Genomic DNA, 22,937 nt, shown 5'->3' with positions numbered 1-22,937 from the left:
CACATCACCATGTCTACTTGGGTGACGAGGGCTTTAGTCAGAGAAAAAGTATGCATGGCAGTCCATGTCATGTCTCAGACTTGGATATTTCAATGGGTGTCAAAAGTGTACGACCGCACAACTTAACACTGTATAACAGGATTTTTATCGTAGTACATGCAGACACACACTCGCGCGTTACGTATAGAAGGGGCATGGACGGCACACGCTGCGTCTCCGAAAATGATCGATTCCGAGTACATGTCACTGCCCTCGTCATTGATCATGGGCTCATGGCTCATCGGCCTCCGGCTCGAGCTCGGGAAAGCTGAACCCGGGAATGGTAGGCATCTTAGGCATGGGCGGCAGCTCGACTTTCGGGGACGACGGGAACTCCGGGAACGGCGGCAGCAGTTCGTGCTCCGGCGACGGCTCGGGCGCCTCGGACGGGTAATCGTCCTCAGGCGACGACTCCGGTGCCTCGGCCGGGTAATTGTCCTCAGGCGCCGCCTCCTTCAGGCGGCGTGCCGCGCGGCCCATGCCGACGCACGAGAGCAGCAGCACGGCCAAGAAAAGAAGCGCGGTGCAGCGGGCGTTCTTGGAGGAAACCATGCTGAGTGGAGCTCGATCGGTGGCTTTCTTGGCGCGCGCGTGTGTGGGCTGATCTCTGTGATGTGATGTTTTTTTTTTTTTTTGAAGTTCTCTGTGATGTGATGTTAGCTCTCCAGTGCGCGCTCGTATTTATAGGACGTGACCGAACGAACGACGGTTCGTGAGCATGGCCGCATGCACCGCGCCTTTTCTTTTCACAAGTCGGGTCAGGGCCTCTGGGTTGGTGATCTGCCGAGTTTGCGGTTGGGTCCGGTGCGTTTGGGGAGGTTTTGGCGCATGTGTGTCTCCGGGCTTGGTTGGAAATCCGCCGAGAGATCAGGTTGAGTGAACGCGCCAATCAGTTTTTTTGCGGGCAATCAGTTTGTTGATTTTTTTTAGGGTAACCATGTGTTTCATTGATCACAAATATGACGAATACAACGCACGCACGCGGAACAGAAGAGTCGCGTGCAAACAAGTGACTGCAAAAATTTGCAGAAAAACCAAACATACACTGGAATCATTAGTTAATTCTGCAATAGCCGCCGTCACCGCTGAATGTCGCTCGATTCGAAGAAGAACCACAACCCATGAGGGCGCTGTTAGTAGATGAAGAAGCTTGTCATCGGCGAAGCCTTTGTCGTTGTGGCGTGTCGACCAAGGATCATACCCATTCTCCTCGAATCCCAGAGCCATCGTCAGCCGTCCACATTGTCGAGGCCAAGTACCAGATCAGGCGCCTTAATCTACAAGCCCAAATCTGGACCCACCATTTTCAATCGCCCACTGGTGACATCGCTCATAACGCCAGCCACCGGCCGAGCATCTGAAACAGTCGACCAGAAAGATAGACGGGAGACCGAGCCCACCGGCTCCTCGACGCTGCCATGGACACCGTCAAGACAGGACTGGAGCCCGGGCATTATTCTCGGATGTGTCACTGCCATCATCGCCAAAAACAGAACCGCCCACACACGATACTTGCCGACGGCGAGCACACATATCTCTGAGCCATTCGACACCACCGGAAAAGACGCTGCCAAGATGGAGCCGGGCCTAGGGAAACTTTATTCTTCAAGACGTTGCCGACTCCATGGATGCAACGCCGCCAGACCTACCTATCCTAGACCTACCTACACGACTAACGCGAAGATCCGGGGCTCCTCCATCCTCACGTTGCGGATCGGCGAACGGGTGAAGGAGCCCACGGAACGGCGGCAGACGGTTGGGCTGGACGTGCCCTTTTCTCTCCTTTGGGAACTGTTCTTGATGTATCCACTGTTGCTTACGTCGATATCCAGCCCAGAGCATCTGAAACAGTCGACCAGAAAGATAGACGGGAGATCAAGCCCACTGGCTCCTCGACGCTGCCATGGACACCGTCAAGACAGGACTGGAGCCCGGGCATTATTCTCGGATGCGTCAATGCCGTCATCGCCAAAAACAGAACCGCCCACACACTATACTTGCCGACGGCGAGCACACATATCCCTGAGACATTCGACACCACCGGAAAAGACGCTGCCAAGATGGAGCCAGGCCTAGGAAAGCTTTATTCTTCAAGACGTTGCCGACTCCATGGATGCAACGCCGCCAGACCTACCTATCCTAGACCTACCTACACGCCTAACGCGAAGATCCGGGGCTCCTCCATCCTCACGTTGCGGATCGGCGAACGGGTGAAGGAGCCCACGGAACGGCGGCAAACGGTTGGGCTGGACGTGCCCTTTTCTCTCCTTTGGGAACTGTTCTTGATGTATCCACTGTTGCTTACGTCGATATCCAGCCCTAGCAAGGGGTTTCCCTCTAGTCTCGACGGTGATGAAAATGCTCTTCTAATCCCGAGCTCACATAATAGAAAATTCAAAGCAATAATAAAGTAATTCAAAAAATTCTTATTTTTTTCAGACAAACATTGATGAATGTTTGACCCGCGTGCAAAATTTCGTGATGAAATCTAAAGATCCGAGAAAAACTATTGATACTCCAAAATTGGTGCTTCTAGACCATCTATTTTATTATTTTTGCCCAGACCTCCACGCATGTCATTTCGTCACCAAATTTTGCATGCATGTTAGAAATTCATCAATATTTATCACAACAAATTCTGAATTTTTTGAAATCTTATACTGTTTTTTTTTTGGATTTTACTGTTCATCAGTGTGCATATGAGTTTAGGACTAGAAACTTCGTGCCCTGAGGAGATCTTCCAACAGAGGGGTTCCCATCATCTCTAACCGATCCCATATAATCGGTTAGAGGAGGATAAATTACGTTTTCCTCCTCAAACCGGCACCTTATAACGGTCTCCACGGACTCCCCGACCCTTAAATATACTCATCCGTCAATCCATGCATGGTAAAAAAAATTGCCTCCATTCTCACCCATGCACGGCCACATCCACTCCGGCGCTGCTCTCCTTGCCTCCGATGGCCACCACATGCCATCGCCGACACCCCGCAGCCCTGCCACCAAAGTCCAACGATCTTTTTTTTGTTTGTTCATCTTTTCCACCGTCTTCGGCCATGACGGTGCTCCTCCTCGTCGTCTCTAGGCCGGTGGTGCTCCTCCCAACGCCCCCACCGTCCACACCTGATTGCACCCAACCGCCTCACCGGCAGCAACTCCGAGGGGAGCTCCACTTCGTTGTGTCCAGACAATGTCACGTGGCGCCGGAGTGTGTTCCACCTCCTGGTTGCGCTTGCGGAGGACTGCACAGACATTGGGGATTTTGTTCTTGCCCAATGGCGAGGTGGTATTATCCAGGCGCGGCGCTGCCGAAGAATCTCGCCATTTAAGTAAGCGGGAGCATTGGTGCAGCCGGTCCCGACATCGCCGCAGTCGCCCTGCCGCCTGGTACTGCCGCCGGTCGGACACGAGGCCACACGATCGAAAGCCACCTTCTTGCTTGTATGTGTGTTGTGTGTCCTGCATTGCAAGTGTTCAACCAAATGCATGGAGCCAAATATAAGCTATAGGGAGTTAAGTTTTGGGGATCGGTTTGTTCATGTGATGTCCATTTGCATTTTTAGTTTGGCGCACTTTCAACTTGCCACCTCCAACTAGCATATGTAATATGTTCGAGAACTAGTTGGGCAGTGTTCATCCTAAGCTTAAGGGGCAATTACGCGTGGGGTGTCTATACTTTACTTTGGGTAATATGGAATTGTAATGATTTTGTCTCTTTTTTTTACGAATGGTAATGATTTTGTCTTTAACATGTCTGAGCTTCAAAGAAATTGTGGCTCATTTTGAGAGCTACCGGATGGATACTTACACGCTACATCCTCCCTGCTTTTTGCAGAGGTGTAGGTGCTCATGTACTTTTTTGGTGCAACCGCACTTGTTCTCCACCAAGTCGCTGTACCCGGCCATTGCCCCAGCCTCCGCTCCCCTCTCCCTATCGATGGTGTGGTCCGTCCGCGTTCCCCTGAAGATCCGCATATTCATGTGGCAGCGGATTCGCGGCCGGGTCCCGTCTGGAGTGGAGGTCTGCAAGCGCAATGGCCCGGGCACCGGTATCTGCCCGCTCTGTGGAGTCCCTGAAGACTCGAACCACATCTTCTTCTCCTGCGTCTCAGCCCAGTTCCTCTGGAGCTGCTTTCGCGAGGTGGTCGGTGGTAGTTGGTGCCACACCAATTTCCCGGACCTTTTTGCTGAACTCCGGTTGTCCCCCGCGTCCTCTCGCCACATTAGGTGGCTTGAGGTTGGCGTTCTCGCCTGGACTTTTTGGACCGTTCGCAATAAGCTTGTGATTCAGCACGCTCCCCTTCGTCGCGCTACTGACGCTCTCTACAAATTCTCGGGTTTCTTGCAGCTTTGGCGGCCGCTTAGCCGCCCCCCGGACCGTGACGCCATTTCCGCCTTCATCACCGACATCCGTTCGATGGCCGTCTGCCTGTCGCCGCCGCCCCCGCCGCCTCCGCCGGATCCTGACTAGACGCCTTGTGTTTGGTGTGTGGGTGTTGTTTTTCTTTTCCTTTTGGGCTTGTTGAGTTGTGCCCTCAGCAGAACCTATGTACTTTATTATGAGTCTTGGGTGGGTGTGTGTGGACTTGCTTCGGTTTGTATGCTCTGTGGCGGTTTGCTTTATTTATAAAGCGGGGCGAAAGCCTTTTTCGGTAAATTTCATGATGAAAGCTGGAGATCTGAGAAAAACTATTGATACTCCAAAATTGGTGTTTCTAGACCATCTATTTTATTGTTTTTGCCCAGACCTCCACACATGTCATTTCGTCACCAAATTTTGCATGCATGTGAGAAATTCATCAATATTTATCGCAACAAATTCTGAAATTTTTGAAATCTTATACTGTTTTTTTGGATTTTACTGTTCATCAATGTGCATATGAGTTTAGGATTAGAAACTTCGTGCCCAGAGGAGATCTTCCAACAGAGGGGTTCCCATCATCTCTAACCGATCCCATATAATCGGTTAGAGGAGGATAAATTACGTTTTCCTCCTCAAACCGGCACCTTATAATGGTCTCCACGGACTCCGCGACCCTTAAATATACTCATCCGTCAATCCATGCATGATAAAAAAATTGCCTCTATTCTCACCCATGCACGGCCAAATCCACTCCGACGCTGCTCTCCTTGCCTCCAGTGGCCACCACATGCCATCGCCGACACCCCGCAGCCCTGCCAACCTCTTGCCACCAAATTCCAATGATTTTTTTATTTGTTCGTCTTTTCCACGGTCTCCGGCCATGACGGTGCTCCTCCTCGTCGTCTCTAGGCCGGTGGTGCTCCTCCCAACGCCCCCACCGTCCACACCTGATTGCACCCAACCGCCTCACTGGCAGCAACTCCGAGGGGAGCTCCACTTCGTTGTGTCCAGACAATGTCACGTGGCGCCGGAGTGTGTTCCACCTCCTGGTTGCACTTGCGGAGGACTGCACAGACATTGGGGATTTTGTTCTTGCCCAATGGCGAGGAGGTATTATCCAGGCGCGGCGCTGCCGAAGAAGCTCGCCATTTAAGAAAGCTGGAGCATTGGTGCAGACGGTCCCGACATCGCTGGAGTAGCCCTGCCGCCTGATACTGCCGCCGGTCGGACACGAGGCCACACGATCGAGAGCCACCTTCTTGCTTGTATGTGTGTTGTGTGTGCTGCATTGCAAGTGTTCAGCAAAATGGATGGAGCCAAATATAAGGTATAGGGAGTTAAGTTTAGGGGGTCGGTTTGTTTATGTGATGTCCATTTGCATTTTTAGTTTGGCGCACTTTCAACTTGACACCTCCAATTAACATATCTAATATGTTCGAGAACTAGTTGGGTAGTGTTCATCCTAAGCTTAAGGGGCAATTACGCGTGGGGCGTCTGTACTTTATTTTGGGTAATATGGAATTGTAATGATTTTGTCTCTTTTTTTGGTGAATGGTAATGATTTTGTCTTTAACATGTTTGAGCTCCCAAGAAATTGTGGTTCATTTTGAGAGCTACCGGATGGATACTTACATGCTACATCCTCCCTGCTTTTTGCAGAGGTGTAGGTGTTCATGTACTTTTTTGGTGCAACCAATGGGATATAACCAGATATAATCCATTCGGTTTCGATGGCAATCCAATAATAATTTATGTGATTGAGTCATGTATAATCTCAGATGGCTCGAATGTTCACCTACTTATCATTGTGCTTTTTGTATAACATTATGAATATTGCTACATTTGATTATAATAATCCCGAGTGTGCATTGTCGATATTATGCAGAAGCTGAACAAAACTGCCCTTTAAAAAAAAGGAAATCACGAAAAATAAACTGAAATGGCGGCACATATTTTAGCTAAAGCTCTTGTATGAGCTATGTAAAAAAAATATTCTATCCCCGAAGGCTTTTGTAATGTTGCTTAATCAATAAAATGCCGAAATTTGCTAAGAAAACGGAATGTCCGAGAGCTGCTCATCAGTCGCTCCGCATTTGACATCCTTGTAAAGCTATAAACGTACTTACTGATGTATATACATATATAATGCACATGTACATCCCGTCTAGGCACATACGTACGTAGACGTAGATCATGGCATCACTCACAAGTCACGGGATAACGTCGGCCGTACGGATGGGCATGGTCTCGTTTGATACTGTTGAGTATATTGATTATCAGAAAAGATTAGATAGGCTAGTATTAGTTCTGGTTTGTCTTGCACTACCAGAAACTGGCCCTACCCCGACGGCCAAATCAATGCCGACGGCTGCCGTCGGCCTACTTTGCGCTATGCCGACAGCCACGTCTTGGCCGTCGGCGTACCTTGGCCGTCGGGCTACCACGAGCTAAGCCGACGGCACCCGTCGGCATACATATGTCGTCGGCCCAGCTGCGAACATGGCGACAGCAGCCGTCGGCATAACCAGGCCGTCGGCATACCCGTGGGCCCGGCGACCCCGCCCGTGACCAGCAGCTAACGTCGTCAAATCTATGCCGACGGCCTGGACGGCCGGCCGTCGGCATATATCGTCATGCCACGTCACAGATCCGCGGCGCACCGTCCATGAGCTAAGCCGACGGCTGCCGTCGGCATACATGCCACGTCAGCGATCCGCGGCACGCCGCGCGCCGCCTAAAACCTGGCCCTCTCTATGCCGACGGCATAGCCGTTGGCATAGGTAGACTTTTTTTTCATATGTATTTTTTTAAGCTTTTTTATGTATTATTATATAAACTAACATGTAGCATGTTAAATATAAACATACATATGAATATATATGTAGTTTGTATTTTTTTCATATATTATGAATATATATATATATATATGGTTTGTATTTTTTCGAGCACGTTAATAATGTGCGGTCATGTTCTTTTGAATATAGATCATTATATTTTATTAAAATCAAAAACAGCTATGCCGACAAAAGTTTTGTGGCGGTTGCAAACGCCCGACACCCGTCTCCAGAGTGTGACCCCCCTCACGTCCGCGGTGTGCCCCCCTCATGGACGGCGCCGGCACCTGGAGGGGGGAAACGGACGCGTCAGGTCTACACGGTGGATGTAGCTGTGGGTTTGGCCCAGATGTTGCTCCCGGGTGTCCCTACGGGTGACCTGACACAACCGGGTGCAGAGGTCCACTGGTCAAAGCCCGTCCGTGGGAAGTCAAAAGGCTAGATCTCGTGGTCAACCGCTCCACGGTTAGGCGGGACGGGGGCCCTGGGGGGGTAGCAATGCCACCGGAGCATCGTACCGGACCCTCATACATGTGTGAGGTGGTGTTGTGGCATGTTCAAAGAGGCGGCACGCATCTCAGGGGCGTGGCCCCCCTAATGGACGGTGCCGCCGCCGGCACCTGGAGGGGGAAAACGGACGCATCGCGTCTGCACGGAGGGGATGTAGCTGTCGGTTTGGCCCGGATGTTGCTCCCAGGTGAGGTCCACTGTGCTGACCTAACACAACCGGGTGGAGAGGTCCACTGTTCAAAGCCTGTCTGTGGAAAGTCAAAGGGCAAGATCTCGTGGTCAACCGCTCTAGGGTTAGGCAGGACAGGGGCCCTAGGGGGTAGCAATGCCACCGGAGCATCGCACCGGGCCCTCATACATGCGGGGTGGTGTGGTGGCATGTTCGAAGAGGCGGCACGCGTCTCCGGGGTTTGGCCCCCCTCACGGACGGCGCCACCTCCGGCACCTGGAGGGGGGAAACGGACGCGTCGGGTCTACACGGAGGGGATCTTGCTGTGGGTCTGGCCCGGATGTTGCTCCAAAGTGTTCCTATGGGCTGACCTAACACAACCGGGTGGAGAGGTCCACTGGTCAAATCCCGTCCGTGCAAAGTCAAAGGGCTAGATCCCCTGGTCAAACGCTACAGGGTTAGGCGGGTTGGGGGCCCTGGGGGGTAGCAATGCCACCGGAGCATCACACCGGGCCCTCATACATGCGGGGTGGTGTGGTGGCATGTCCGAAGAGGCGGCACGCGTCTCCAGGCATGGCCCCCCCTAACGGACGGCGATGACACGGTAGTAGCCATTCTGCGGTAACGATGCAGCGTGAATATTATTAAATACTCGGAGCGCGATAAAATCATGAGTTTTTTTTGCACGACGTGTGCACATGTGCCATAGGAACGATAATATTTTTTTCATAATTTTTGGTGATGGAGAAGTATCCGAAAAATCCCCTCTACGCGGATTGCCCTTCGCGCGTCTACGGCTGTGGCCGGCGGCCTCCGGGGGCTAGCATGCCGCCAAATCTTGCGTAGGCAGCCTCTCATGTGTTTGGAAGTGTTGTGATGGTTGCAAACGCCCGGCACGCGTGTCCGGGTGTGCCCCCCCTCACGGACGGCGCCGCCGCCGGCACCTGGAGGGGGAAACGGACGCATCGGGTCTACACGGAGGGGATGTAGCTGTCGGTTTGGCCCGGATGTTGCTCCCAGGTGTCCCTCTGAGCTGACCTAACACAACCGGGTGGAGAGGTCCACTGTTCAAAGCCTGTTAGTGGAAAGTCAAAGGGCAAGATCTCGTACCGCTCTAGGGTTAGGGAGGACAGGGGCACTGGGGGGTAGCAATGCCACCGGAGCGTCGCACCGGGCCCTCATACATGCGGGGTGGTGTGGTGGCATGTCTGAAGAGGCGGCACGCGTCTCCGGGGTTTGGCCCCCCTCACGAACGGCGCCACCGCCGGCACTTGGAGGGGGGAAACGGACGCGTCGGGTCTACACGGAGGGTATCTTGCTGTGGGTCTGGTCCGGATGTTGCTCCAAAGTGTTTCTATGGGCTGACCTAACACAACCGGGTGGAGAGGTCCACTGGTCAAATCCCGTCCGTGCAAAGTCAAAGGGCTAGATCCCTTGGTCAAACGCTACAGGGTTAGGCGTGACGGGGGCCCTGGGAGGGTAGCAATGCCACCGGAGCATCGCACCGGGGCCTCATACATGCGGGGTGGTGTGGTGGCATGTCCGAAGAGGCGGCACGTGTCTCCGGGGCGTGGCCCCCCTCACGGACGGCGATGACACGGTAGTAGCCATTCTGCGGTAACGATGCGGCGTGAATATTATTAAATACTCTGAGCGCGATAAAATCATGAGTTTTTTTGCACGATGTGGGCACATGTGCTATAGGAACGATAATATTTTTTTCATAATTTTTGGTGATGGAGAAGTATCCGAAAAATTCCCTCTACGCGGATTGCCCTTCGCGCGTCTACGGCTGTGGCCGGCGGCCTCCGGGGGCTAGCATGCCGCCAAATCTTGCGTAGGCGGCCTCTCACGAGTTTGGAAGTGTTGTGGTGGTTGCAAACGCCTGGCACGCGTGTCTGGGGTGTGCCTCCCCTCACGGACGGCGCCGCCGCCGGCACTTGGAGGGGGGAAACGGACGCGTCGGGTCTACACGGAGGGGATCTTGTTGTGGGTCTGGCCCGGATGTTGCTCCAAAGTGTTCCTATGGGCTGACCTAACACAACCGGGTGGGGAGGTCCGCTGGTCAAAGCCCGTCCGTGCAAAGTCAAAGGGCTAGATCCCGTGGTCAAACGCTACAGGGCTAGGCGGGACGGGGGCCCTGGGGGTAGCAATGCCACCGGAGCATCGCACCGGGCCCTCATACATGCGGGGTGGTGTGGTGGCATGTCCGAAGAGGCAGCACGCGTCTCCGGGGTTTGGCCCCCCTCACGGACGGCGCCACCGCGGCACCTGGAGGGGGGAAATGGACGCGTCGGATCTACACGGAGGGGATCTTGCAGTGGGTCTGGCCCGGATGTTGCTCCATAGTGTTCCTATGGGCTAACCTAACACAACCGGGTGGAGAGGTCCACTGGTCAAATCCCGTCCATGCAAAGTCAAAGGGCTAGATCCCGTGGTCAAACGCTACAGGGTTAGACGGGTCGGGGGCCCTGGGGGGGTAGCAATGCCATCGGAGCGTCGCACCGGGCCCTCATACATGCGGGGTGGTGTGGTGGCATGTCCGAAGAGGCGGCACGCGTCTCCGGGGCGTGGCCCCCCTTAACGGACGGCGATGACACGGTAGTAGACGGATCAGGCACTCGCATAGTTACCGGATCAGGCACTCGGTAACGGTACCCCTCAGTCAGTTGCTCTCCTATGTATCACCTTTCACGAGACCATAGAAAAAAATATACGTGATATTTTAGAAAATTGTTGTACAATATAAAAAAGATCATGTCATTAAAAATAATGTTTCAAATCATTAAAGAAAATGTATGGTACATTTTAAATAATGTTCTGCATGTAAAAAATATGTATAAGAAAACATTAAAATATTTATAAAAAATAAGAAAACATTATAAAATTTATACAAAATAAGAAAAGTAAAAATAAAAATATGCCGACGGCAAAGCCATCGGCATAGCTGCGGCCATAGGGAAGCTTATACGCGGATCGGTGACGTGGTTAATAAAAAAGAAAAAAAAACTATGCAGATGGCTTTGCCGTAGGCATAGCCCTGCTGCCAGGAGAAACCAGGAGCTGCCACGTGGCAGAGATATGCCTACGGCAAAGCCGTCGGCATAGATTTCCATCTATGCCGACGGCTTTGCCGTAGGCATAGCCCTGCCGCCAGGAGAAGCCGGGGGACGACACGTGGCGCAGGTATGTTGACGGCTAGGCCGTCGGCATAGATTTCCATCTATGCCGACGGCCAAGCCGTCGGCATACATGCGCCACGTGTCGTCCCCTGAATCGCCAGCGCTGTTGACGGCGCCGTCCGTTGCCGTCAGACGGAAAACAACGCCGACGGCTAAACTATGCCGACGGCTGTCCCACGGCCGTCGACATATGCTCCTATGCCGACGGCTATACTACGCCGACGGTCTGACACATCTACGCTGACGTGATCTACACCGACGAGGCTATGCCGACGGCAGCCGTAGGCATAGATCTATGCCGACGGCAATGGACATATGCCGACGGCCCTGGGCCGTAGGCATAGCCCGCGAGTCCGGTGGTGTTGTACTCCAAGTTGATCATTGTATTCTTATATATATGGCCCATAAGGCTCAAGCAATACAACAAACTATTTTTCCAAATCCCTTTCTCCCTTCAAACATGGTATCAGCCTAATCGATTCTAAACCCTAGACGTCGCCGCTTACGCACCCGCGCGCCTCCCCTGAGGCGGTCGGCCTCCATGACCGCCGCCGGGGGCCGCGCCGCCCGTACCTAGGGTTCGTTCGCCGGTCGTGTTGACCGGCTGTCCTAGAGAGTCTTTTTCCGAGCCCCTGCTCTGGATTTTTCTCTCTCCCGCCAGTCATCTTGATCGGCGTTTTTTTTTTGGTTTTCCAATCTATACTTGATCGGTTTGTGTCGCCCGCCGCCGCCGTGGACACCAATGCGCCTCTACTCCGACACCGTCGCAACCGGCCGGCTCCTTCACCGACCCGGCGGCCTCGCGCTACAGGCAGCCCCTCACGGTCGTTGTCTGCGCGCCGGCCCGTTGTCGATCTACGTCGACCGTTTCCGCCCTCTCCGACCGGGACACCTGCATCGCCTCAACAAGGCGGCCTCGCGCCATGCGGCCGCCAATCATAGCCGCCGCTCGCGCGTCGGCCCGCCAATCGATCCTGCCACCCGCCTCCGCCGCTTCTGCACGGCGGCCCTGCGGGTTGCCTTGACGGCCTCGTCCCCGGCTACGTCGGGCCGACTGCATCAGGCCCGTCGGATGCCTTGAGCTCGGGCGTCGCTGCTCCGTTGGTCGCTCGGGCCTCGCTGCCCAGGCGCCGGGGCTGCTTTGGTGGCCCGGGTGCCGGTGCTGACGCGCTTGTCCGCACGTCGTCCCACGTCGTCCAACGTCGTCGGCTTCACCTCAGACTCCGCCGCCACCCGCCTCAACTGAGCGGCGTCCCCGACCTCACTTGCGATCGGATTGATCACCCGCCCGCCGCCGCGATTCGCCTCATCTATGTTGTGCGACTAACCTGGCACGTCGGGTGCGCGCGCCTCCGCAGGCCCCGTGAAGACTGTCCCGAGTTCTGCGCGCCCCTCTACCGATCGAGCAATGGGTTGCCGCTGCGTCGGCCCGTCGGGCCGCAGCGCCGCCACCCCGTGGTTCTTCTCCCGGCTGCATCGACCCGCGTCATCGCTGCGTCGCCCCTTCGGGCCATAGTGCCGTGTCCTGCGGTCCCCCGCCGCCCCGAGGCCGTTCGCTCCAAGCTTCCCATGGCTGCACCGACCCTCGTGCCGCTGCTGCGTCGCCCCATCGGGCCGTAGTGAGCATGGGATGCGGTCCACGCTGCCGACCCGAGACCGTTCCCACGGTTGCGCCGTCCCTTCAGGCCATAGCCCACGGCCCGCGGTCCCCGCCGCCGCTCCGAGGTCTTCCCGATGTCGCCCATTCGGGCCGTAGTGTCGTGGCCCGCGGTCAACTGCCGTCGCCACACGTTGACTTCCCGTGGCATGCACCGTGCCGCCTCAGTTGCCGTGGGAACGCCACCGCCCGCGCTGGTCTTCATCACGCTGTCAGGGTTCTTCGCCTACTTCGAGCACCGCCGTCGCGCTCGTAACCTAGCCGCCGCTCTACTTTGGCCGCTGCCGACGCCGCCGCCCGTCCACCTCCTTCGTCTTCGTCCAGCACCAGCCCATCTCTAGCGTCGCCGTCATCTACCCCAACCACTTCTTCTACTCCGATAACCGCGAGCGACATCGGCCCCGCGCCGGTTGGCGCTGCAACCGTCGTCGAGTTCTTCTCTGCTGGCCCGTCCGACTTCTTTGACATGGCGTACAACTCGTGCAGGTCCCTCGTCTACGCATGCCCGGTGCTGGCAACACCGATGCGTTCCTTCATCCACGACGTGTCCCTGGGCCTGACAAGCCTCGTGCGGCGCTTCGTCAACTTCGTCTTCATCCGTCTACACATGTCCGGTGTTGGCAACACCGGTGCGTGCCTTCGTCCACGGCGTGTCCCTGGGCTTGGCAAACCCGCCGCGACGCCTCGTCAACACCATCTTCTCTCAGGCGCACCCCTACTTCGACATCACTGCGCCCATGCTAACTCGTCGCCTCCTTGCGCCCGCGGCTCCACGGCGACTTCCTCGACACCGGCTACCCCAATTCGACATCGACCATGGCATTCTTCGCACGGCTACCTCAGCCACGGCTACACCACCCACGCTCTCGGCTACCTCAATAAGCGGCACAAAGGGCTACCGTCTTGCTTGAGCAACCTCGTCGGTTTCCACTCTAGCCACGCCTTCCGCGATGCATCGACCATTACGACTGTGGGGTGGTGTCCGCCGACTTGCCTTCGGATTTTTCTCCAGTCTCACCGTCTGCATCGCTACAGTTGTGACTGCGGGGTATGTTGAGTATATTGATTATTAGGAAAGACTAGATAGACTAGGATTAGTTCTAGCTTGTCTTGTACTTCAAGTTGATCATTGTACTTTTATATATATGTCCACGAGGCTCAAGCAATACAATGAACTATTCCACCAAATCCCTTTCTCCCTTCTAACAGATACCACAAGTCCATATAACTAAACAAACACACGAACAACGCTTCATACGTGCACGATACAACGTAGAAGTCCTCATGGATTGGCCTCCGGCTCCGGCTGTGGGAAGAAGAACCCGGTAAGGGTGGGCGTGCGCGTCGCCGGCTTCCACGGCGTTCCCGGGAACGGCGGCAGGTGCATCTCTGGGAATGGCGGGAGCTCAAACTTAGGCATCGGCGGCAGCTCGTAGTCTGGCAGCCCGGTCAGGTGTGGTGCGGACGGCTCTTCTTCCGAGGGCGGAGCCGTCTCCTGCTCCTGCAGCTTCCTCGCCGCGCTGCTCACGGCGACGGACGAGAGGAGCAGCGAGAGGAGGAGCACGAGGGCGGTGCTCCTCGAGGCCATGCTGGACTTCCTCTTACGTGCAGCTGGCTAGCTAGCGGTCGGCCGGTGTGGTTGGCTGTGGATGTGTGATACTAATACTACTGAGCAGGTGTACGTTGCGTGGTACTTGTAGGGCGCGAAAGCTTGTAGTGCCTCTGCACCGTGTGCCGCGGGAGTCCCGCGATTTGGAACAAGGTTGGCCATCTGCCCGTACGTAGTCGGTTTGGTTAGACGATCGGTGTGGCTTTTTCTAGCTTCAGTTCGATGCAATGGGTGAGAAAGGAGCGGCCGCGGGCAACGTACATGTCCAAGGGAGCAGGTAGGATCAGTAGTTGTGATTAGGCCGACTGTTAAGAAGAAATGGCGTCTCCAAGGAACTCCACCCCGTGGACACGGTTCGTCATATGCGGCCCTTGTGGTGGTGGCGCGGTGCTCATGGGCAGAGCTCGTGCCTCGGTGCTGCCCGACTGTCATGGCCGTGTGGGTGGCGTGGTAGCCGGGATGTGGCGTTCGGTGGCGGTGAGTATTGGCCGGGGTGAAAACCTACTCTATTTTCGGATGGACTGGCGACGGTGAAGATCGCTCCCTTCTTGAAGGTGTCGTCGCGGCTACCCGTCGTGTTGCTCCAGGGGAAACTCTGATCCTCAGATCGGGCGGTGGCGGCGCTCCGGTGTCGTATCCTTCTTGAAGTCGCCGCCTTGGAGCCCACGGTTCGTCATATGCGGCTTCACTTCTTCGCGGTGTTCACGGCTGAAGCCCTCGGTGGCTCTTGTAGTGCTAGGGAGTGTGTTGTTGCGCTCAGCGTCTATGTATCGTGCCTTGGGTGTGTGTGTGCGTTTGTGGTGGGTGAGTGCGGTTGTATCGAACATTGTTGTCTATGCTTTATATATAAAGCGGGGCGAAAGTCTTTTTCGATAAGAGCACGCAAGTGTCAACATGGCCTTTGGCCACAAAACGAGTGAGTATATAGCTAAAAACGATGCACTGGAACTTAACAGCCATGTTGCATTTCCCAGAGGTGACCACGTGCAGTGTTTCTTTTCCATGTTTCGATTCATTAAGAAAAAAGAATTGCTAAATTAATTAATGAAAAACTGAGGGAAAACTGTCGCAAATCTTTAAGTGATACACATAAAATACCCCACACACAATACTGCATGAAATGCCTCGTCGAGGTAGCACATTGACATCATTATCGATAATGTGACTGCTTCTTCTTGGTTACCGGCCATTCAGTTTGTTAAACCTCGTGTCATTACACTAACTGTTAAACTTAAGCGTGTGTATTATAGCACGTACTTAACATTTGGTGAAGCATTCATAGAAATAAAAATAAAAATGGTGAAGCATCTAGTTCTAAAGGCGGGCGACTCCAGGTCATGCTACCATAGCAACATTAGGTAACTCTTGTGTCGGTCTCACCACGGGTAACCTAGAAGAAACCCTAGCCGACGGCCTTCACCTCCCCATCTCGCTCCGTTTGTCCCTCGTCAGTGTTGAAGGGTGAGCAAAGCCCACATGGCGTTGGCGACTACAGGGCCGCTTTTCTCTCTCTAGGCGTGGAGTGGCTCGAGACTACTCGACTGCACACAGATGAGGGTCCGGTTGCAGCAACCCGCCAGCATGGAGGCATAGTAGTCGAGGTGCGGTGTTCTGAGGTGTTAAGAGGGATTGTCGTGTTACCAGCTATAACGAAGATGCGGCGGCAGGCTCTCTAGGCTTGCAATGCAACACGGGATTGATGACGTGATGGCACGGCCGTGGTGGTTAGGTGTGCATGGAACCGCGAATTTGCAGGTCGACGGGCATCGCTTGTGGCAGCTAGCCGGATGTGGCTCAACCACAGACGAAACTAGGATCAAGCAGGCCATGGCGTCTGTGTGGCACACATGGTGACAGGGGCTTCTAGGTGTTATTGTGGTGTGCATGTCTACCATCAACGAGAGAGTAGAACAACAGTACCAGGAACAACATGATGGCGCTTCTCTTCCGGCGAAATCTTAATTGGCCGAATAATTCTATGTGAGCAGGCTAGTAGCCTGGACGGTGACATTGGCGATTGACATGCAGGTTGTAAACCATCCTAGTGAAAACCATGATTCACCATCGGCTAGACCAGGCAACGTCGACGCACGCCCACATGCCATTTTCTTACTAAAGGTGTTAGCTTGAAGTTTTGCTTCGGGGGTGATTGTCCCCTGTTCGCATTTGCTTGGACCGTCCAACATTGACGTGCCAACGACGATTCCATTTTTAAGGTGTTGTTTTGGAATATTGTGCATTTTATATTAGCTTGTATATCGGTCAATATGTGGATTGTGGTCCACAGTCATTGAGTTTGTGGTAGGACCGAGGCCTTTGTGGCCATGTAGGTTATTTATATGATCGCTAGGAATTTCAAAATAACCCCAAAATCCTGCATAGCAAACTCAAAGGACATTGCATGCATTGCAAATATTGCATCTTAGAGTTAGTAGTGCGTGCGATGGTTTGCGGGTGAAAGAATATGAAGTGAAAAGAAATATGTCGGTGAGAATTATTGATAATAAATAGTATGACCTAAGATTTTCAAATGTTTTTAAGAGAGAAGGGGAAACAAATGAGATCAACACTTCTATTTTTCATAAACATGCATTTGTACATGTACATTCCATCCACAAATAGACGTCATAGATAAGCACTTCACATCACACAAAGACTCGCCAGAAATCACACAAAGACACAACACGACCAACGGATACATGTAGGAGCGCAAACAAAGAGAAGACAATTTTCATGGCTTAGCCTCCGGCTCAAGGAAGTGGAACTCGGGGATGGTAGGCATCTCGGGCTTTGGTGGTAGCTCCACCTTGGGCAGCTCAGGCTTGGCTGGAAGGTGCACCTCCGGGAACGTTGGGATCTCGGGCTTGGGTGGCAGGTCCACCTCCGGAAATGTCGGCAGCTCTACCTTGGGCAGCTCAGGCTTAGGTGGCAGGTGCACCTCCGGGAATGGTGGCAGTTCAACCTTGGGCAGCGTTGGCAGCTCGGGCTGGTGCTCCTCGCCTTTGGACAGAGCCATCTCCTCCTCTAGCATTCTTGCCGCGTTGCTCATCGCGACGGACGAGAGGAACAGTCCGAGGAGGAATACAACGGTGTTTCTAGAAGCCATTTTTCTGGACGCCTATGGTTGTTCTACGCTTCTAGCTAGCTCTCGTGGTGCGGTTTTGATGTGTGATAGATAGCATGTCTCACGTTCTACTTATAGAGTTCAACAATGCACGCAGTGTGAGGCTTTGCAACAAAGTTGTTCAACTACTGGTGTACACTTCCAGGCCAAGTTGATCTGTGCACTTTAACTTCTAGTCAAAGTTGCTTAGGATTTGGGTGAAGAGAGGCTGAGATAGTTCTCTTGGGCTGTACGGCTGAAGTTGAGGATCATAAACAATTGTTAATTAGGCCAGCTACTAAGACGATCGAAACGCCTTGTTAAGGAAAGACCATCAGATCGCAGAGAACACAAGTACATTAGCAATGGTCGTTGCGGCTGCCAACCAGACTCTTCCCTTTTCTTTCTTCTCCCTCATACGAGCTTGACGATCGGCGGGGCCTTGAGTGGTTATGCTAAAATACTAGCACGTAAATGTTCGGTCATCATATTTTTCCTACATGTGATCCGATTAGTCGAGGTAGTGAAAATTCAATCTACATCTCATCTAGATGAAAAACAATTATGTTTTATCTAACTCCCACATTGTTGGATTTTACTTGGAGATTCATGGGGATTTTTTTCTTTTATTTTTTTGTTCGGTTAATTAATTAGTGAAGGAGTTTTTTTGCGGGAAAAATAGTGTAGGAGTTAGATGAGACTTCTCTAATTCTCACCTAGATGAAAATTAACAAATATGAAAATCCGAATATTTGAGTTCAGTATTTGAACCAAAACGCGTGTGGTCCGCACTGCCGCCTAGAGGTCCTAAAGTTGGTCGTTGCCTATTTGTCCCTATAATTATTTTCGAGCTTCAAACCCTGGTTATAGTTTGCTTGCTCAATCGCTTAACTAGTGATTTGTTCACGGCGCCTGGCGTCTCTGGTCAATATTTTGTAGAGTTGGATACTTGTAATGTTGGTTTGGTTGTCTGTTGTATTATTATTTTCCTTTTTGAATATTTGTCGACATGTCGGTTTCATCCTATAGAACAATTTGAACGTATTTGCCAACTGAAGTGCACACATTCGGATGAAAGTAAAAGAAAGTTGTCGGACACCCCCCATCAACGTTGTCTATGTTGACACATGACACCCGGATCTCTGCCACGCCCGTTCGCTCGATAGTAGTCATGCATGCACTAGTTAGCTGCTCTAGTGACACCAGTGTTTTAAATAGCGGGCTACGGCAAATAGCGGCGACCCTTCAAATCAGCTATAGCGAGGCTATAGCCGGCTATTTTGCAAGTTTAGCGGGCTATGCCACATAGCGGCACCTGTTCAAACCGCTATAACTGGGCTATAGCTGGCTACTTAAAACTTTGACTGACACCCTATCGACACTCTCTGGATCACTAGTGTTTCAGACCGTTGACGCAAACTTAATGATTACAATTTATGCGTCCTCATATCAGGTACTAAAGCTAGGACAACTTAAGGTTGAAGAGAAAAATGTATTTATATAGTTTTAAGTTTTGTCGATGGGAAATGGATAGGTGCAAATGAAGCTTACGGTGAAAACTTAGAAGCATGCATGCTTTTGAAATGCTCTTATGACAAAAGGGTGCGAAAGCATATTTCTCGTATATACCAATATATAAGCAGATCAGTCACAACACTTGCTGAAAACCACAACTAAGCAATCAGATCATCGACACAACACAACAACAGGTACAAGTACGAGCAAGAAAGAACGAAATAACAATGTTGGTAAGGGCGGTTCTCATGGCTTGGCATCCGGCTCCAAGAAGTGGATCCCAGGAACAGTGGGCATCTCAGGCATCGGCGGCAACTCCACCTTCGGCATCTCCGGCTTTGGGAAGTGGAACACGGGAACAGTGGGCATCTCGGGCTTTGGTGGAAGCTCCACCTTGGGCATCTCGGGCTTCGGCGGCAGCTCCACCTTGGGCAACTCCGACTTGGGTGGCATGTGCACCTCCGGGACAGGCGGCAGCTCCACCTTGGGCAGCTCCGGCTTGGGTAGCAGGTGCACCTCAGGGACCGGCGGAAGCTCCACCTTGGGCAGCTCAGGCTTAGGTGGCATGTGCACTTCTGGGAACGGTGGCAGCTCCACCTTGGGAAGCGATGGCACCTCGGGCTGGTGCTCCTCCTTGGATGGAACGGTATCCTCTAGGATTCTCGCCGCCCCGCTCATGGCAACGCATGAGACAAGAAGAACGAGGAGGAAAATGACGGAGTTTTTCAAAACCATATTGCTCGACGTGTGCAGCTGGAGCACTGGCTAGCCTGGGCAGTGAGCAGTGCGGTTTGAGTGTGGGAGAGATAGCAGCTCCTATTTGCTACTTATAGGGTACAGAAGGCAGCATGCGCAGAGAGTCCGGAGCTTTGCAACAAGTTAGGTCATCTACTTGTATACACTTCGTTTTGGAGTCTATATCTGCTCAACGTTGAGCTGTTTAGGTTGTAGTTGAGGAGACCGTGATGCCGGGTGCAGGGTAGGTACTTCAGTACAATAACATATAGCTGTTAGGTCAGCTGTGAAGACCAAATGTAGTGTCCAAGGGTCCAAAAGATCTTATAACACAAGCAGGTACCTATATCATCAGCAATGCTCAAGTAAAAAAGGGATAGCTTCTCGTTGTGGGAGTCTACAGAAGCCAGAGGCCACAACAGCAGGACCAAATCATTAATAGTACGTTTACAAAATGATCTGAGAAAATAGAACAAATGAGAAACTAAATGAGATTAATAGAATCTTAAGCTGTTCATGGATGCTACAACATCACATTCCCATCAACGATGATGCCATCAAATGAAACAAGGAACTATTCAGCTTGAATGTGAAGAGAACTGAATAATAGGTGCTAGCCTTTTTGTTAGAAGAAAAACATATGAGCTAATCTGAACAAAGAACATAGTGTTTTCTATGTTTACCAGGTTTGCTAAACCACCACTAAAAATCAGTGAAGAGATTACAAAAATTCCGGGGAAAATGGAGATGGAAAGGAAATAAGTTTTGTGTAGTTATGAAACAGAACCATACAGCTGGACTAAGTCAAATGATTGCTGGATAACAATATTGTTTGGTCTGTACAGATTAGTCGATGAATATTCTTCCTCGGTTCTCGCAAGAGGCAAAACTGAGAGATAAAATAGAAGTCAGCACCAAAATGTGCAAACGTGAATCAATATATGAATTGAAAAGCTATTTCTTTCTCTACTGCTATTTTTTCAAAATGAGAATTATCCCCTACCTCTGCACCAAATAATGCATGCAATCATCTTTATTAAATTATTCAACAGAGTCGAGTGTGACGAAATAAATACAAAGAACAACCCAAAGCCACCTTAGAGGCGAACAAAGTCGCTACACCCTTTTTTTGCGATGAAACAAAGTCGCTACACCTACAAGTATAGAGATGTGTCCTGGCCGTATCAATGGACACCTTAATCCAGTGGCCTCAATAAGCCACCCGACTGGCAAGCCGAGAGCACCAACCGGTCTAGGCGTCCCACAACGCGCACCGCATGCGCACGCTCTAGGAACCGCCACCGCCATCTTCCACCATCCCATCTTCAGGAGGGATCATTGCATAGGCCTTGTCAGGCCCATCTGCCGCCGATGTCATCATGGCGTTAGACAACGCCACCAGCCTGCACGCGTCCATCAAACCGTGTCTAACGCCTAGACTCGACTGCTCCACTCGGTCGAGACCCGCCGTCTTTAATGCGGTGGATGCAAAACCGCTCGACATGTTGGCCCCTCTAGTGAACCTCTGCTTCAAAACAATGCCCTCAGGAGGGAAAACGGCACCAGCATCATAGTCTCCATCATCATCTGATTCGGGAAACCAGATCTAGGGTTTCCCCCGAAACAGATGCGCCCTTCCAGGGGGCACGCCATCTGCGCCTGCGAATGAATCCAAACAGTGCCCACCATCACAACGCTCTCACGCGACGCCTTTAAGAAGGACACATCACCTAGAAAGCCGTCGCCGCCCACCCCAGTTAGGGTTTCACCCGAGAAGCAGTGAGGTGGGAAGAGGTGCGATGGACCCGAACAACGTCTCCAAGAAGAAAATCGGCATCCACGGGTGTCATCGTCGTCGTGGCCGGCCGGAACCGACCAGAGAAATTATCCCGATATGGATCCCCACCTCTCGCTCCGCCCACAAATCGGTGACTGGCTAGATAGCCAGCACGGCCAAGTCCTGCGAGATTGGAGCACACCTAGACGGCCAAGCCCGAACAATCTTCTGGTGAAAATTGTTGATAGAATGAATCGTGCATGTCGAGCAGAGTCTAAACTTTTCAAATGTTTTTCGTTGAAAGGGAAATACATTGGTATAAACATCCATCTGTTTTGTACATGTGCGTTCCATCTAAATAGATGCAATACGTAAGCGCTTCACATTACACAAATAACTCGCCAAAAATCTAGACTAAACAACCACGAAAGACACAACACGAGCAACTGGTACATGTAGAACCACAAGCAAAGAGAAGACAATTGAAGACAGTTTTCATGGCTTAGCCTCCGGCTCCAGGAAGTGAAATTCCGGGATGGTGGGCATCTCTGGCTTCGGTGGCAGCTCCACCTTAGGCAGCTCCGGCTTGGCTGGAAGGTGCACCTCGGGGAACGTTGGCAGCTCGGGCTTGGGTGGCAAGTGCACCTCAGGGAAAGAGGGCAGCTCTACCTTGGGCAGCTGAGGCTTAGGTGGCAGATGCACCTCCGGGAATAGTGGCAGCTCGACCTTGGGCAGCGCTGGCAGCTCCGGCAGGTGCTCCTCGCCTTTGGAAGGAGTCGTCTCCTCCTCCAGGATTCTTGCTCCATTGCTCATGGCGACGCACGAGAGGAGCAACCCGACGAGGAATAAAGCTGTGTTTCTTGAAGCCATTTTGATGGATGCCTATGATTGTACTAGCTCGTGTGATGTGGGAGAGATAACAGCTGCTACGTTCTATTTATAGGGTTCAAAAACGCTTGCATGTCTTGCGAGAGTCCAATGCTTTGGAAGTAGGTTGGTGACCTACGCGCCTGCAGTTTTCGGTTTATGTGTGCTCTTTAGTTTCATAGTCTAAGTCTGGCTGCCTGCTTGCAATCTGATTTGGTTGAAGGGAGAACTTGCCTTGTAGTTCTCTTGGTTGTTAGGCCAGCTGCTAAGACGAAATAACTTGTCCAAGGAACCGTCAAATCGCACATGAACACAAGGAAGTTTGGACATCTGCATTTGACTGTTGCTGCCACCGGTAGGACTCCTCCCCTTTCTTCCTACTAGATGACCTGGTTGCGCCAATGGCGCAAGAAGCGAATTAGAAGCGATGATGGTAGTGAGTAGTCCTGGCCATGGGCAGCCCGGCCCTGACGGCCCGACCCGACCCGGCCTTGTCCACGGGCCGGGCTCGGGCCTAGGTTTTGAGCCCGAAGCACTGGCCCGGCCGGTCCCGGGCCCGTTGTTTTCCACGTTTAAG

The 22,937-nt window shown here is 52.5% G+C and overlaps 1 protein-coding gene across 1 annotated transcript; it reads right to left on the bottom strand.

The window, feature by feature from the left end:
• Positions 1 to 21,768: 21,768 nt before the first annotated feature.
• Positions 21,769 to 22,390, bottom strand: LOC123041024 (protein PELPK1). The gene has a single exon (XM_044463724.1). The coding sequence runs from the start codon at positions 22,361 to 22,363 to the stop codon at positions 21,989 to 21,991; it is 375 nt and encodes a 124-aa protein (XP_044319659.1). The 5' UTR covers positions 22,364 to 22,390; the 3' UTR covers positions 21,769 to 21,988.
• Between the last annotated feature and the right edge of the window lie 547 nt (positions 22,391 to 22,937).

Source organism: Triticum aestivum, chromosome 2B (genome assembly GCF_018294505.1).
Source record: "Triticum aestivum cultivar Chinese Spring chromosome 2B, IWGSC CS RefSeq v2.1, whole genome shotgun sequence".
In the NCBI taxonomy this organism is placed as follows: domain Eukaryota; kingdom Viridiplantae; phylum Streptophyta; class Magnoliopsida; order Poales; family Poaceae; genus Triticum; species Triticum aestivum.
Note: the sequence above shows the minus strand (reverse complement) of the source record. Positions and strands in the feature narration are given on the sequence as shown.

Excerpts from the sequence above, each read along its gene's own strand:
- LOC123041024 (XM_044463724.1), bottom strand. The coding sequence starts at position 22,363 with ATGGCTTCAAGAAACACAGCTTTATTCCTCGTCGGGTTGCTCCTCTCG.